This window comes from Macrobrachium rosenbergii, chromosome 4 (genome assembly GCF_040412425.1).
Source record: "Macrobrachium rosenbergii isolate ZJJX-2024 chromosome 4, ASM4041242v1, whole genome shotgun sequence".
NCBI classification, from domain to species: domain Eukaryota; kingdom Metazoa; phylum Arthropoda; class Malacostraca; order Decapoda; family Palaemonidae; genus Macrobrachium; species Macrobrachium rosenbergii.
The window spans coordinates 78,585,376-78,598,577 of record NC_089744.1 but is presented as its reverse complement, the minus strand read 5'-3'; the positions used below and the strand labels follow the sequence as shown (position 1 = coordinate 78,598,577).

Sequence of the window (13,202 nt, the reverse complement as noted above, 5' to 3'; positions counted from 1 at the left end):
AATTTGCCATTAGGGATAAGGCTTTTGTGAAAACTTCAAGTTCAGTCATAGCACAACAGTGGAGAACCTGAAACTAACATACCTTTTCCTTCCATGCAAACAACAGGAATTTTCTTAATACTTGCCCTTATGATTCAAATGACATTTCAAACTGGGTATGATGATCAAGGGAAATATATTTGGAGTTTATGGAACAAAGTATAATCAAATATCTTTACTTGAAAAATATCAAAGCTGTTCAGAACAAACATCTCATCTTATTTCAATACTGAACTTAAATCTTTACACACAGACTATTCTACTACATAATAATAATAAACTGGGTGAGGACAAGGTGACTCCAGTTCAAAACTTCCATCTAACAGGTGAGGTTTTGCTTTTCTGCCAAGTTTTTCTCAATTATTTTCTTTCCTTACTATATGAATTACATTATTACATATGAGAAGGAATTAAAGTACGAGTATACCTTAGTTTAACCAGACCACTGAGCTGATTAACAGCTCTCCTAGGGCTGGCCCGAAGGATTAGACTTATTTTACGTGGCTAAGAACCAATTGGTTACCTAGCAACGGGACCTACAGCTTATTGTGGAAAGTAGAGCAAATCAATGTGAGTATAACAAATTTCTTTTCTGATTACAAACTGTTAAATAAAAATATTAATGCTTGCCATAACGATTGCTGAAAGGTCAAGAATATTGGTAATGCAAAGGTACTTACTGTGAGAGATTATGCACACAACATTGGACTATAATAATACCTGATGTCCAACTGATCCAATTAGCAGAACACACATTTAACATTAAAGCTATCCAAACAGGTTGCCAAGAAAACAAAAGTTTCATACCTTAGATCTTTAATAGAGAGCTGCATCGCTGGTTCTAAAAGCCTTAAGTGTGGATAAAACTCCTCATAACTGGCTGCCCCCGCAATCAACAAAGATCGTATTTTCTTTAACTGTTGAATAAAGTAAAATGTTAACATTAAAGTTAAAACAAACAATAAAAAATGGCCAAAAATTATTCATGCTACAGTTAATTTCTCAACTGCAGTACACAAATGTTTATGAATGTACTGTAGTATTGGTTTCCCAAAATTACATTATGTAAGGAACTGCTAAAAGAAATCATCCACGAATGGTGTTCTAAAAATTATTTGTAGCTATTTTACCTCTAATTGTGTTACATATTACCATCACAAAGACTTCTCGTTATGTAAACATTGACAAAAACCTGACTTAGTAAACAAAAACAAAACATTCTCTTTGAACTAAAATAATAACAGTCCATAGAAATACCACCTAACAAAAATATGAACAAAAATTACAAATTTTTTTAAGTAATTTGTATTTTTCCTAAGCAACATACAAACCCTTGGTCTTTACATATGGGGACAAGATCTCCCCATTCCTTCCCATCCTTTCTCAGAGAGGTGAGACAGGACTTACCTTAATGGTTACATGACAAATATCTCCTTGGAGTGTTGTTACACACTTCCCCTCTGGAGATACTTCGTGCCCCCAAAGCATCAACCAAAAGGCAGTCACCTACACTTCCAGAAGTTAAGTTGGGCTAGGTTAGGTTGGGTACTTAACCTAACTTATCCTAGCCTAACTAGTTCTAGCCTAACCTTACCAAATCTGCACTATTGGGATATAATCAAGGTGAAATTAAAAAACTGCTCCCACAGTACTTTCTAATAAAAACCCTTAGATACGTATCAAGATGGAATAGCACAGCCTTTCTCAATCAACATTCAAGTAAGTTTCTATGTCAGTAATAGGTCAACATCTATGAAAATGCAAAAAATACTCACATGGTCTACTCTCTTGTCCCAATCATTATTGGGATTCTGAATAATTTCTCGGATTTTAGAAAGAGTATCCTCTAATTCACGAGTTGAATATATTGTTACTTTTGGAACATCCTCAAAAGAAGCAAAAAAGGAGGCTTCATCCACAGCTCCTGCATTAGCTAAAGGGAAAAAAAAACAATTTTAATATTTCACAATAAAAGCAACATAGTATAATTTACACAATTTCAATATCACTTAAGAAATTACATTAAAATATGACATTAATAATAATGATGCTATACCTGTTTATCAAAATGCACTGTCTCTGCACACTTAACCATAAGAAATTCAAATTAGCTATAAATCTTTTATTATGAAGGTTTTCACTTCCTGTTCAACTTATAATTTAGTGCAATTCGCATAGCTTTTATATCTAAATATTTATCTTAATACTGTGTAGCTACAACTAAATTTTCAGAGCAAAAGAATGATAGCTGTACAAGAGAAAGATACTAAACTTTTAAGTTAGGTATCTACCATCTACACTAAAAGCAATAACAAAAATAGCTGTCTATAAGTGCATTGCCAAAAGCTCTAGTCAAATTCTGTGTCAGTCACAGACAGTACAGAAATACACAACCGTGGAATCATATCTTTCCATCCTCTTTTGATATTGCTTACCCTATTCATAAATATTAAGTGTAATAATGTGGCTATGCTCCATAGTATTTTGCTGTCTATCTTTAAATAAGCTAATATTATTTTACAACTTGGCAAATAACTATGGAAACTTTGACAGCACTGCTCATCTCTCTGTCTCTCTCTTTCACGTTTCAGATTTATGAAAATCGGTTCTAGTTCAGATTTAGACTAATCTCTTTCAATGGTTAGGTGTCAGATCTGTCTCTGTGTTCAATGCATAAACATCAGGTTAATATCAGCAGCAGTGTCATTTCTCCTTTTAATTGGTTATATAAATAAGACATGGCACTGATTCTAGAAACTGCATGACCATATGGCCACATTGCTTTCTAAATAGGCTTGATTTTCACTTTCTTGGTTATGTCAGGCAACGATTTGTGTTATTTCAACTCTGACAGTATGGTCATGTTTTTGGTACTATTTGTTTGTTTGTTTGCAAGCATGATTACTGAAGTTCAAGAGATTTTTACAAATTTTTTTTTACCAAAGTTGGGTCTTGTAAATGATAAGTGACTAGATTTTGGGAAAAGAAAGTAAGCTTTGGAGAGAAGGGATCTTTTATAAGTGGACTACTCAGCTTGGCAAAGATTTGTAGATTCTGAACACTCATTTATCATGTTTTGTTCCTGTGCTGAATTTTGTGCATTTGAGTCCTATTGCACATCTACGGCGATATACTTTGGGTTTTTACATTACCTTTTTGAGAGAGATCTGTTTTCCCAGTCTTTTCAAATAACTGGTATATACAGTTTTTATCTCATACTGCCTTTAATTATTTCTCATGTCTGAATGTTCACTCAAGGTTTGTTTAAAAAACTTCAGCAAGATCCATTAGCTCAAATACTAGCAGCAACGCTAGCCCTACATTTTTCCTTTACAAACTCTCAGCATAACAAAACTGACTCAAATGTCCTCACCTCTGTTATATCTCTATTAAAAACATATTAAGTATGTGCATATATTTATGTACATACATACAATTACCTATTTTGGTAACTCTAAAAATGTTAAACAACAAAATTTATGTGGCCAGGATGGTGCACTGAAATTAGCTGAGAACAAAAAGTTCTCCACGTCTCTTAAACAAGTACTTAAAAAATACAAATGGAGATCTGTGACTTCCGTTTCCATCATACAAAAGTGTGAATGACTTTATTTCCAATGATATGTACATTACTGTTACTCCTGCCAGTTATTACACACAAAAAATGGGATTTTTAAAAATTTCCTAATGTAGACTGATCTAATGATAATTTTCCATGAGAAGCCTACTTGCATGGGAGATCACTGACAAACACTCTACAGACATTATTCCAATTTTACCTGATATCATTCCAACTATTCTACATAGTACACACTCTTCACCAGCTTATACCAAAGGACACTTTTTTGCATGACCACAACACTACAAATTACAAAGATAACCTTTCGCCTACACCAAACTTTTGACCTTTTCTACCAATTTTCCTATTTTTCACCCTTTCAATTCTTCCTATACTATTTGTAATACACAATCTCAAAACTTCTGAACTGCTTTTTCTTGCATTTGCATCCCACATCCACACCTTAATACTGTGCAGTATGGATATTTTGTACAGCCCAATACAGACTTCCATAAACACTCCATTTCTCCATATTCTAACACATGCTTTATGTTCATCATAGCTTTTAAGAACAACTGACAACTATCACCTATAGTATACACTGTCAACATCACCCACTTTGCAATGAAATCAATTCTCTCACAAGCTGCTTTTCACTAAATATAGGGAACAAAACCTTTTCACTCTGACTTCCACATAAACTGAACTAATAATTTCAATCCAACAATAATTAGAATATATATAATAAATACTTTTAATACCCAAGTTCTTATGTAATCACATAAGGAGGGCATTTCAAAACTAAGAGTTCACTTCAATAACATATCCATAATCGTGAGAGCATTTAACAGAAATTTACTGATAAACCTTATGCCAAAACAAATCAGTCATCACTTGAAACAAACTGGTGTTTGGTCAAATAATGTTATCCTAAACTGAATGGCCTAAATATATACTGCTAATACAGAACCTTACTTGCAAAAAAAGGGGTTAAACTGAAAATAATGGTTTAATCAATTAAAAGATATTGTAGAGTCAGTATTTACAACAAAGTCTTGTCTTACAGTAACCACTACTAAAAAGTTTGTGATTAGGACAGGACAAATAAAATTACTGCCAATGTTGTAATTTTCAAACGTATATGCATCAGAGGTTTAAAAGGTTAAGACTACATGATATAGAACATGCACCAAATTTTGTTAGGAAATATCATGCTCCTGATGAGGTTCTGTGTAGGCTGCATTGCAACGGTTAAGGGTGAATCTGGCACAACAGTTATAGGGTGAATCTTTCAGAAACTGTTGCCCTGGTCTTCTTTGAAGACAAACCCTTTAAAGAGAATTTTACTACAGTACTACCTGTATAGACATTATTTCCCTGAACCTTCTTCCCAGTGCTTTGCAGTACACTGACAATATATACAGTGCAAGAATTCAACATTCAATAATTTAATGTTCACATGAATGTTTTTAGGCTCAGTTGTAAAATTATACATATCTATAAGGCTCTGTACTTTATTCAAAAAGCTTGGTACCTGTAATTCACTGCTTGCCATGAATTTTCAGTAAAATAAAATAAATACATTACTTGAATAATAACGTTAGTCTATCCATCCAAGGTGTAACTATTTCTTTCTTTTCAAGTGTCAGTTAGGGGTTACTTATTATCTACAGATATTAAACATTTACACATTGAAAAAATTTCAAGATCTTCTGAATACTTTCAACAGTAAACTTTAAACTTTCCTAAGCCTAGAATTGCTTAAAATATATTTTTATTGCTGGATTTACAACTGAAAGTTAGTCTGAAAATAAGTGCAATGACTAACATTCAAATCAGGGGTTTACGTGCAAGAAGGGTTTATTTTTAATGCAAAATGTTATTCACTGTGGGAATTGAGAGAAAAGGCCCAAACTCTTGCTAACGAATGTGGATACACATTGCTCCTTACAGGCTGCTCAATCAAGCAGTTATTACTTGTGATAAGCAATAGAAATGCTCTTAAAAGCAAATGTGCTAACATCACAATCAGGAAATGCAATTGGCTGTATTCTTGAGAAAGCATTATGATATTGAATTCTGGTTAGGGCATTTAATATGTAGTACTTCTTTTTTGATGAAGTTTCCACTTTTCTCTGACCTTTATAAACAATTTTCCTTTCAATTTTCAATATAGAAAATTTAACATACAATACTTGCACATCATGTGTGAGTGATGTATCTCTGAGAGTTAATTTTGCAGTTTCTCTACCATGTAGTCACAAAGCTCATCATCTTGGTAAAACTCTCCATGCATCATGAGCATTACAATTCCATCAAGTTACTAAAACATAGAAACCTGATATATCATATGAATGAAAACCTTACACTGAAGACAACAATGTTGAAACAATGTTAAAACACTGAACACTTAACACATAAACAGTCAACATAAAGAAACTGTACAGACAACTTAGAATGTTAGTACCTGTGGTAGAGGATGATGACCCTATTCTCCCTCGAGTGACAGACGGGACTCGCTTGACTGTTGCTCGGGGGGCCCCACCACCACCACTCTCCCCTGCTATATGCACACAGGCCACATAGTCAACATGCACACAGACCAGGAGAGGGAGCACAAGGGAATGGCAACATCACAATGGTTAGTACAGTAAACAACTTATTAGAAGAGCATTATGGTTTGTATCATGCTCTATCATTTAGTATAAAATATACAGTTCAACAGGTAAACAATATCAAGGTTAGTTCAAAAAGCATCAGCATACACTATAGGGCTCTGTACTTGTTTCAGCCCAAAAGCTTGGCAATTCAGACTTGTCTCCATGAATTTACAGTATTCTAAAAGTATCATGCAAACAGAACTTGCTCCATCATCTTAGGATTCAAATAACAAAGAATTACACCTTCATTTATATAATAAAATCTGCAGAATTTGTGATAGATATTACTTGTTGCACCACAAAAAGCATATATAAATATTGATATGTGAATTCATACTTAATAATTGCTGATTTCTGTCAATGAGAATTATGCCTGCACTGGGTGAAACTTACCCTAAACTATTAGATAAATAACAATAGTACAAGGTCTATTAGCATGTGGACTTGTCTGAAAATGCTGTATTATTATAATTATCCTGCCAACTGTACAATGACTTTGATATTACAGTTCACTTTTTTACAAGATGACAAGGACAAAATATAGTGGTCATTGGGCCTATATTTTCTTTCTTGCTGGAGGTAAACGTTAGCATGGAAGGGGGACATGTACTCTACTGTCTAAACATACTGTGACATGATTTATAAAATACTGTACTTGGTATAAGGTAAAAATGCTACACTGAATTCTTAACATCCCTTGAAAGAAAAGTACTTGATAACTATGATAAATAATTGAGTGCAATGGTAACTGAAAAATTGTAAAATTAAATTTTACATACAGATTGCTAACCTTGCATTACACTGTTCAATTACCAATCCAGGAATAAATAATATCAATAAAAAATAACTTCATCTCTGGCAAATTTTACTAATGGAAGCATATAACCATGGGAAGGTATGGGCATGAGAAAAAATGAACAACCTATTTAAATTGAAATCAAGGGTGTGACATTAACACAGGTTAGCTTAACAACAGGGAAAAAGTCATGGGCACGTAGGAGAGCCGTAATACGCAGGACAAGAATGATCAGGTAAGACTAAACTGATACTTACAATGATAAGGTTACATTCATATTCAAGTTCCTAACTTTTCTCTTTTTCACTTCATAATATATCTTCATTGGCAAAATTAAATACTACTATGATCTTACTAATGGTCCACACTAGCTATCTTCCCCAATATATATGCCATGATCCCATGGATGAGGAGACATCAGGCAGAATACATTACGTTCCGTAGCAGACAGCAGCGGATTAAAGCTGAACTTGCCATGAAAACTTCAATGCACGACGCTGACCCAGCAATTGAAGGTAACAATGAACTAAAATCTAAACTCCTAAGCATTTACAGAGCAATGTCATGCTAATTACACTGCAATATAACACTATAATTTTAGCATTAGCTATTTCAAATACTATCCTCTATCATAAAGAAATGACTGAAATTAAGCAAGCTACCATTCAAAGTCACAACCCTAATGGCAATCTATTATCATAAGAGAAAAAATTTAGTTAATAGCCATTTTTCTCTGCCTCTCACAGCATAAAAATTCTTTCACAATCACTCTTTTACCTCCGGCACTCTTTGGGGGCAATGATGCTCCAAGGACGGATCTTCTGACAGGAGGGGCACTGCTGGCTCGAGACTTACTGCCACCCGATTTGATCTGGAAAAAATAAGCCCAACAAGGTGTCAGATTATTCATGAAAAGCACAGGTTTCCCTCTCTCTCTCTCTCTCTCGCTCTGTCTCTCGAACTATGGAAAGTTAGCTGATTTGTTCAATGAAAAGTTTATTTTAAAAAGGATAAGAATTCTGATCACTGATAAGAAATATGCACAAAATACAATACTTAAAGCTAGTATAAACAGATCATGAAAAATGGTTGAACCTTAAGAACCCTAAAACCTACAAATTCATAAAGCCAGTGCGAGTGTATAACCACACAGACCTGTGACTGATAAGACAACTGCACACACCTACAGGAGTACTTTTAAAGATAACAAAAACATTTGCAGTGCCATCAACTGTCCCGAGGTAGGCTGCAAAATTCAGGTTATTATGCTATATATAGTCTTGGTAAGAAAGCTTCTATTATTATTAATCACCTCTTATACAAGTAAGTTAACCAAAAAACTTAAAAGTCTTGCCACATCAACGGATTAAAACAGTTATCCCTAAAATTAACAGGGGGGGATCAAAATTCAAAAGGGACATAAAACATCTTTTGTCAGGAATCCAGGTCAAACACCAACAAGGCTTTCCCAGTCATGTTGGCTGATGTTTGCTCTGCTTGGCAATTGGATCATCAGGGGTGCTGATTATACATAATGCTGATTTCAGGAAAAACAATGGTTAGACTTAGTGAAAAATCACAGGGACCAACATGGAGTTACAAATTTATTCAATGGAGGGGAATTTGGGGGTCTCTTGGGGATGGGAGGAGAAGAATACTGTGTACACACAAAATATGAACATGGGCAGCACATTAACAGAACCATACTTGCCTTATTTAATTTCATTTCCAAGGATTCCATTAATATGTAACAATTTTATGGTACTAGGGATAATGGGATGAAAAGCCAATGCCAACCGCAAAATGGACATTAAACGATACAGTACCAGAAAAGTAAAGGAGGTTAAACAAACTGGAGCTTGATGACTTCAAGACTACATGGTTGAATGGTAATCACACCAAAATCTTCATTAAATGTAAATAACGGTGACTAAAAACGCTGAAGTTCGGAACAGTAACAAAGCTAATACAAATTTTTATTATATAACACGTTGGTTATTATCTATTAATAAAGTTTGAACATACAGTATGTTAACATAAATGTAATTGTAAAGTATTTACAGTACGCAAGTAATTAAAGAGAAATTTGATAAAATCAGTCACCTAAGATTATCAGTGTTAAATAACAAAAAGGTCACATGTCACAACAGTCTCTTATAATAACAATGACAACAAAAGCCTAATACTGTAAAATGGAACAAACTTGCATACTTTGTCGTTGTAACATTAAAAAACAAATCTGTCTTTTAATACTGTGTACAAATAGGCCTAATTCACACTTATGTAAATGTAAACATATTCATAATCATCTACGTATTGTTCTAAACAAGTTCTCAATGAGAATACACAGCACGACGCACTCACAATTTCAGCCGTCCCTTATTCCAGTTCATCAAGATCTGCCACCCTATTGTTGTTGTTCAAGTGAGCATTCTACCTTTCCTTAGACACCATGAGCACCCTTTCTCTGCATAGCAGATACAGTATTCACTTCATTATAGCTTCCTTTTCTTTGGCCAATTACAAAACTTTTAAAATTATCCATTTCCTCAGTTACACCTCCACACAAGATTGTGAAAAAACAGATTTACACATTTTCCGCAACATGTAAACAATGTGCATCTCAAATTATGCCCTTACTTTATTCAGTTAATTTCTGGAAGGTTATTTACTGCGTAATACTCAATATTCTACATTATATACATAATCACCTTCCAAAAACCAACAATGCTGTGGCATCCTACATGCAGACATTTATTAAGTCCAGCCATATCTTTAAGTCCAGCCATATCTTAAAAATTTAATCCTAATATTCATTGTAAAATTTTGCAAACCAAATCCATCACTATCCACTGTGATGATTACATATACTGTACAGTAATGCATAAGACACCCATGAATAAAAAGTTACAGTATTCCAGAGACCCTACCCTAAAACGTCCCTAAGTTCAACACAACGTCGGCACCAAATGTAATGATCATGTACTGGTTAGCTCAACAGTAATAAAGAAAACTCACTCTAGTAATAACAGAAAAAATTTACATGTCAGCATATCAGTGATAACTTTTGAAATTCTAGAAAGTTTGACGGTCGGAATAACATGTAAAACTCATAATGTTACACACTTGCAGATGACATTGAATAAAAACCGCTTAGGAATAATGGAACTATGAATCAATGACTTTGAAAAATCTTCAAATCAATTATTTTTGTGTGTGTACCTCACGACTCACTGACATAAAAGATAACTGATCTTGATCAAGTTGTATGAATATTACAGTAAATGTTGATCTGTGTAAACATCTTTGCAGCATAAGAGTACTTCGCTTTAACTCAAGATAAAAAGTACAAACATATCAACGAAGTGTAATCTACCACTGGAGGGTCAATTTTATTATTTAACTCTCTTTCATTACTTAAGTCTTCTATTAAAGGCATGACAAAAGTAGTATTTTGAGACCTGAATAACAATATCAAAAATATCAGATGGTTTCATGACTGCAAGTAATTTAGTAACACTATAAATGCTATCTCCACAATAGTTTTTTAATAATTAAAACTTTCTATCCTTCAAAATAGTAAATTTTAAAGCATTAACCATTTGCATGAAGGCAGCACATAAAAAAATTTATGAGCAACCAAACTTTGCCAGTAATAAATTTACTTGCTTACATGCAAGCTCACATCATGCATAGGTGGCAGTGTATAGTGGTTAACATATTTCAATACTAAAATGTATGCTATCAACCCTGACCTTTTGACAAAATAATCATAACTGAAACTGAGTAAAGCTAAACACTTTGAACACTTTAACAGGTGCTCTCCATACCAAAACAAAATAGCAGCAACCACAAATTTGCTACAACTTTAAAACTTTATTGAAAAGTTTGTCCTCAATTAGTACCAGCAAGTAGTTCAGCACCTACAAAATTATAACAGAATTACCTTCCATGGCTGAAGCAACCTATCTACATAGCCAACACAATGAAACACCCAGGCTACATAAAGTTACAAAATTTACGCATGCATTATTCAAGAACTTAAAAGAATAAGACGAACACGAGTTCATTGTTGTTGCCACAGCCATGCATAACATTTTTTTTATTTTCCAATGACTTGGGTTGAGAAATTCATGCAAACTACTGTTTATTTCTTACAAACTACCTTGCCCGTCGCTCCTTTGTGTACGTATGGCTGGGCACAAAAACGGAGAGAGATCAGGCAAAAAATAGGGCCTTGGAAATAAACATTTCTCTTCAAAATCGACAATATGGTGATGGTAATAATAATAATAATAATAATAATAATAATAATAATAATAATAATAATAAAAAGGTTAAAAAGTTTGTCAAAAAGTAAAGAATAGCAACCTCTCTTCATCAGACACCAGAGCTAAGCCAGCCAACCATTCCATAATTAAAACAGAGCTGGTTTCAGAGGTTCTGTATGTTTCTTTGAATACTAAATGGTCAAGTCTCCACTTATCTGAGAAGAAACTTGCCAGTCTTCGATTTTCTGGACAGATCGTCATGGAAAGTTAAATGACAGCTAATTCAAGAAAGATCTATGTTTTCTTGAAGTATAGTAGACCTACATTTAACCAAATATAAAACTTCACAAAGCAGTAAAGAATCAATTAATACTGAAAAAGAAAAGAAATTTATTTGGCATGCAGACATATTCAATCATTTTATAAAATGAAAGTACACTTGAACCCCAATGCAAGTGGCCACTGGCAAAATAACTTAATATCACATATCACATATATTTCAGTTCAGCACGAAAGTTTTGTATAATACAAGTTTTGATCACTGGATACAAACCATATTCTACATATGCAAAAAACCATTTGTTGGCATTTTTTACCATTAAAAAACCATGAAAAACTCACATGCTTCTCTATGTTTACACAATCTACTGTAAAATGTGACCCTTATACACACTAATGTAAAATATGACTCAAACAAAATGCTGTAAAATGTGACCCTTATACAAACCACTGTAAAATGTGACCCTTAAACAAAATGCTGTAAAATGTGAACCTTATGCAAACTACTGTAAAATGTGACCCTTATACATACAGTAAAATGTGACCCTTAAACAAAATGCTGTAAAATGTGACCCTTATGTAAACTACTGTAAAATGTGGCCCTTAAACACAATGCTGTAAAATGTGACCCTTAAACAAAATGCTGTAAAATGTGAACCTTATACAAACTACTGTAAAATGTGACCCTTAAACAAACTAATGTAAAATGTGACCCTTTAACAAAATACTGTAAAATGTGACCCTTAAACAAAATACTGTAAAATGTGACCCTTAAACAAAATACTGTAAAATGTGACCCTTATGCAAATTTCTGTAAAATGTGACCCTTAAACAATATGCTGTAAAATGTGACTCTTATACAAATTACTGTAAAATGTTACCCTTATGCACACTACTGTAAAATGTGACCCTTAAACAAAATGCTGTAAAATGTGACCTTAAACAAAATGCTGTAAAATGTGACCCTTATGGAAACTACTGTAAAATGTGACCCAACTCTCAACAGTTTACAATGTTCTGAATTTAATTAAGCAAGGTCTATCTGACATACCGACAAAGTGTCTGTCACAGAAACATCTGCAAATAGAGTAAAAAACTAAAAATCTCTCTCTATTTCCTACATAAGCATTCTCCACTTCTAAATGACAAGCTAATAAATCATTTGGAAAAACTATCACTTGTTAGTTAATGCCAACATCCCATGTCAAACTGAAGTTGGCCAGAAAAGCATAAGTAAGATTTCAAAAACGAAAAATTCTTCAAACTCACTAAGCACAGAATCAACATGAATAATAATAATAATAATAATAATAATAATAATAATAATAATAATAATAACAGCAGGAGCTTAAATATAAGAGCAATACCTGTTCCACAGGGAAAAAAATAAGTTAATATATAGGTCAATTTTATTATATATAACCGAACTCTCAGCATGCAAATTTATACACCACTTATCATTTACTGAAGTAACTGGTGAAAGTAGCACCCCCATTTCCTTCAGCAGATGTTAATCCAATGAATTTCTGTTCTTTTGCTATGACTTTTTGGTTATGCTTTTAGTAAAGAAAATTCACAATTGGCCTAAGATCAGTTTT

General features: G+C 33.4%; 1 protein-coding gene across 50 annotated transcripts in view; it reads right to left on the bottom strand.

Moving 5' to 3' along the window:
* chb (chromosome bows) overlaps window positions 1-13,202 on the bottom strand; it is a 406,696-nt gene that overhangs the window by 56,761 nt on the left and 336,733 nt on the right. For 26 of the 50 annotated variants that reach the window (XM_067101444.1, XM_067101403.1, XM_067101305.1 and 23 more), the window contains 3 exons: window positions 7,832-7,925; window positions 1,815-1,972; window positions 847-956 (listed from right to left, as the gene is read on the bottom strand). In XM_067101444.1, coding sequence (XP_066957545.1) covers window positions 847-956; window positions 1,815-1,972; window positions 7,832-7,925 — 362 coding nt within the window. Of the gene's footprint in view, window positions 1-846; window positions 957-1,814; window positions 1,973-6,065; window positions 6,162-7,831; window positions 7,926-13,202 lie in introns of all 50 variants that reach the window. The other 24 variants (XM_067101197.1, XM_067101210.1, XM_067101218.1 and 21 more) reach the window with 2 other exon arrangements.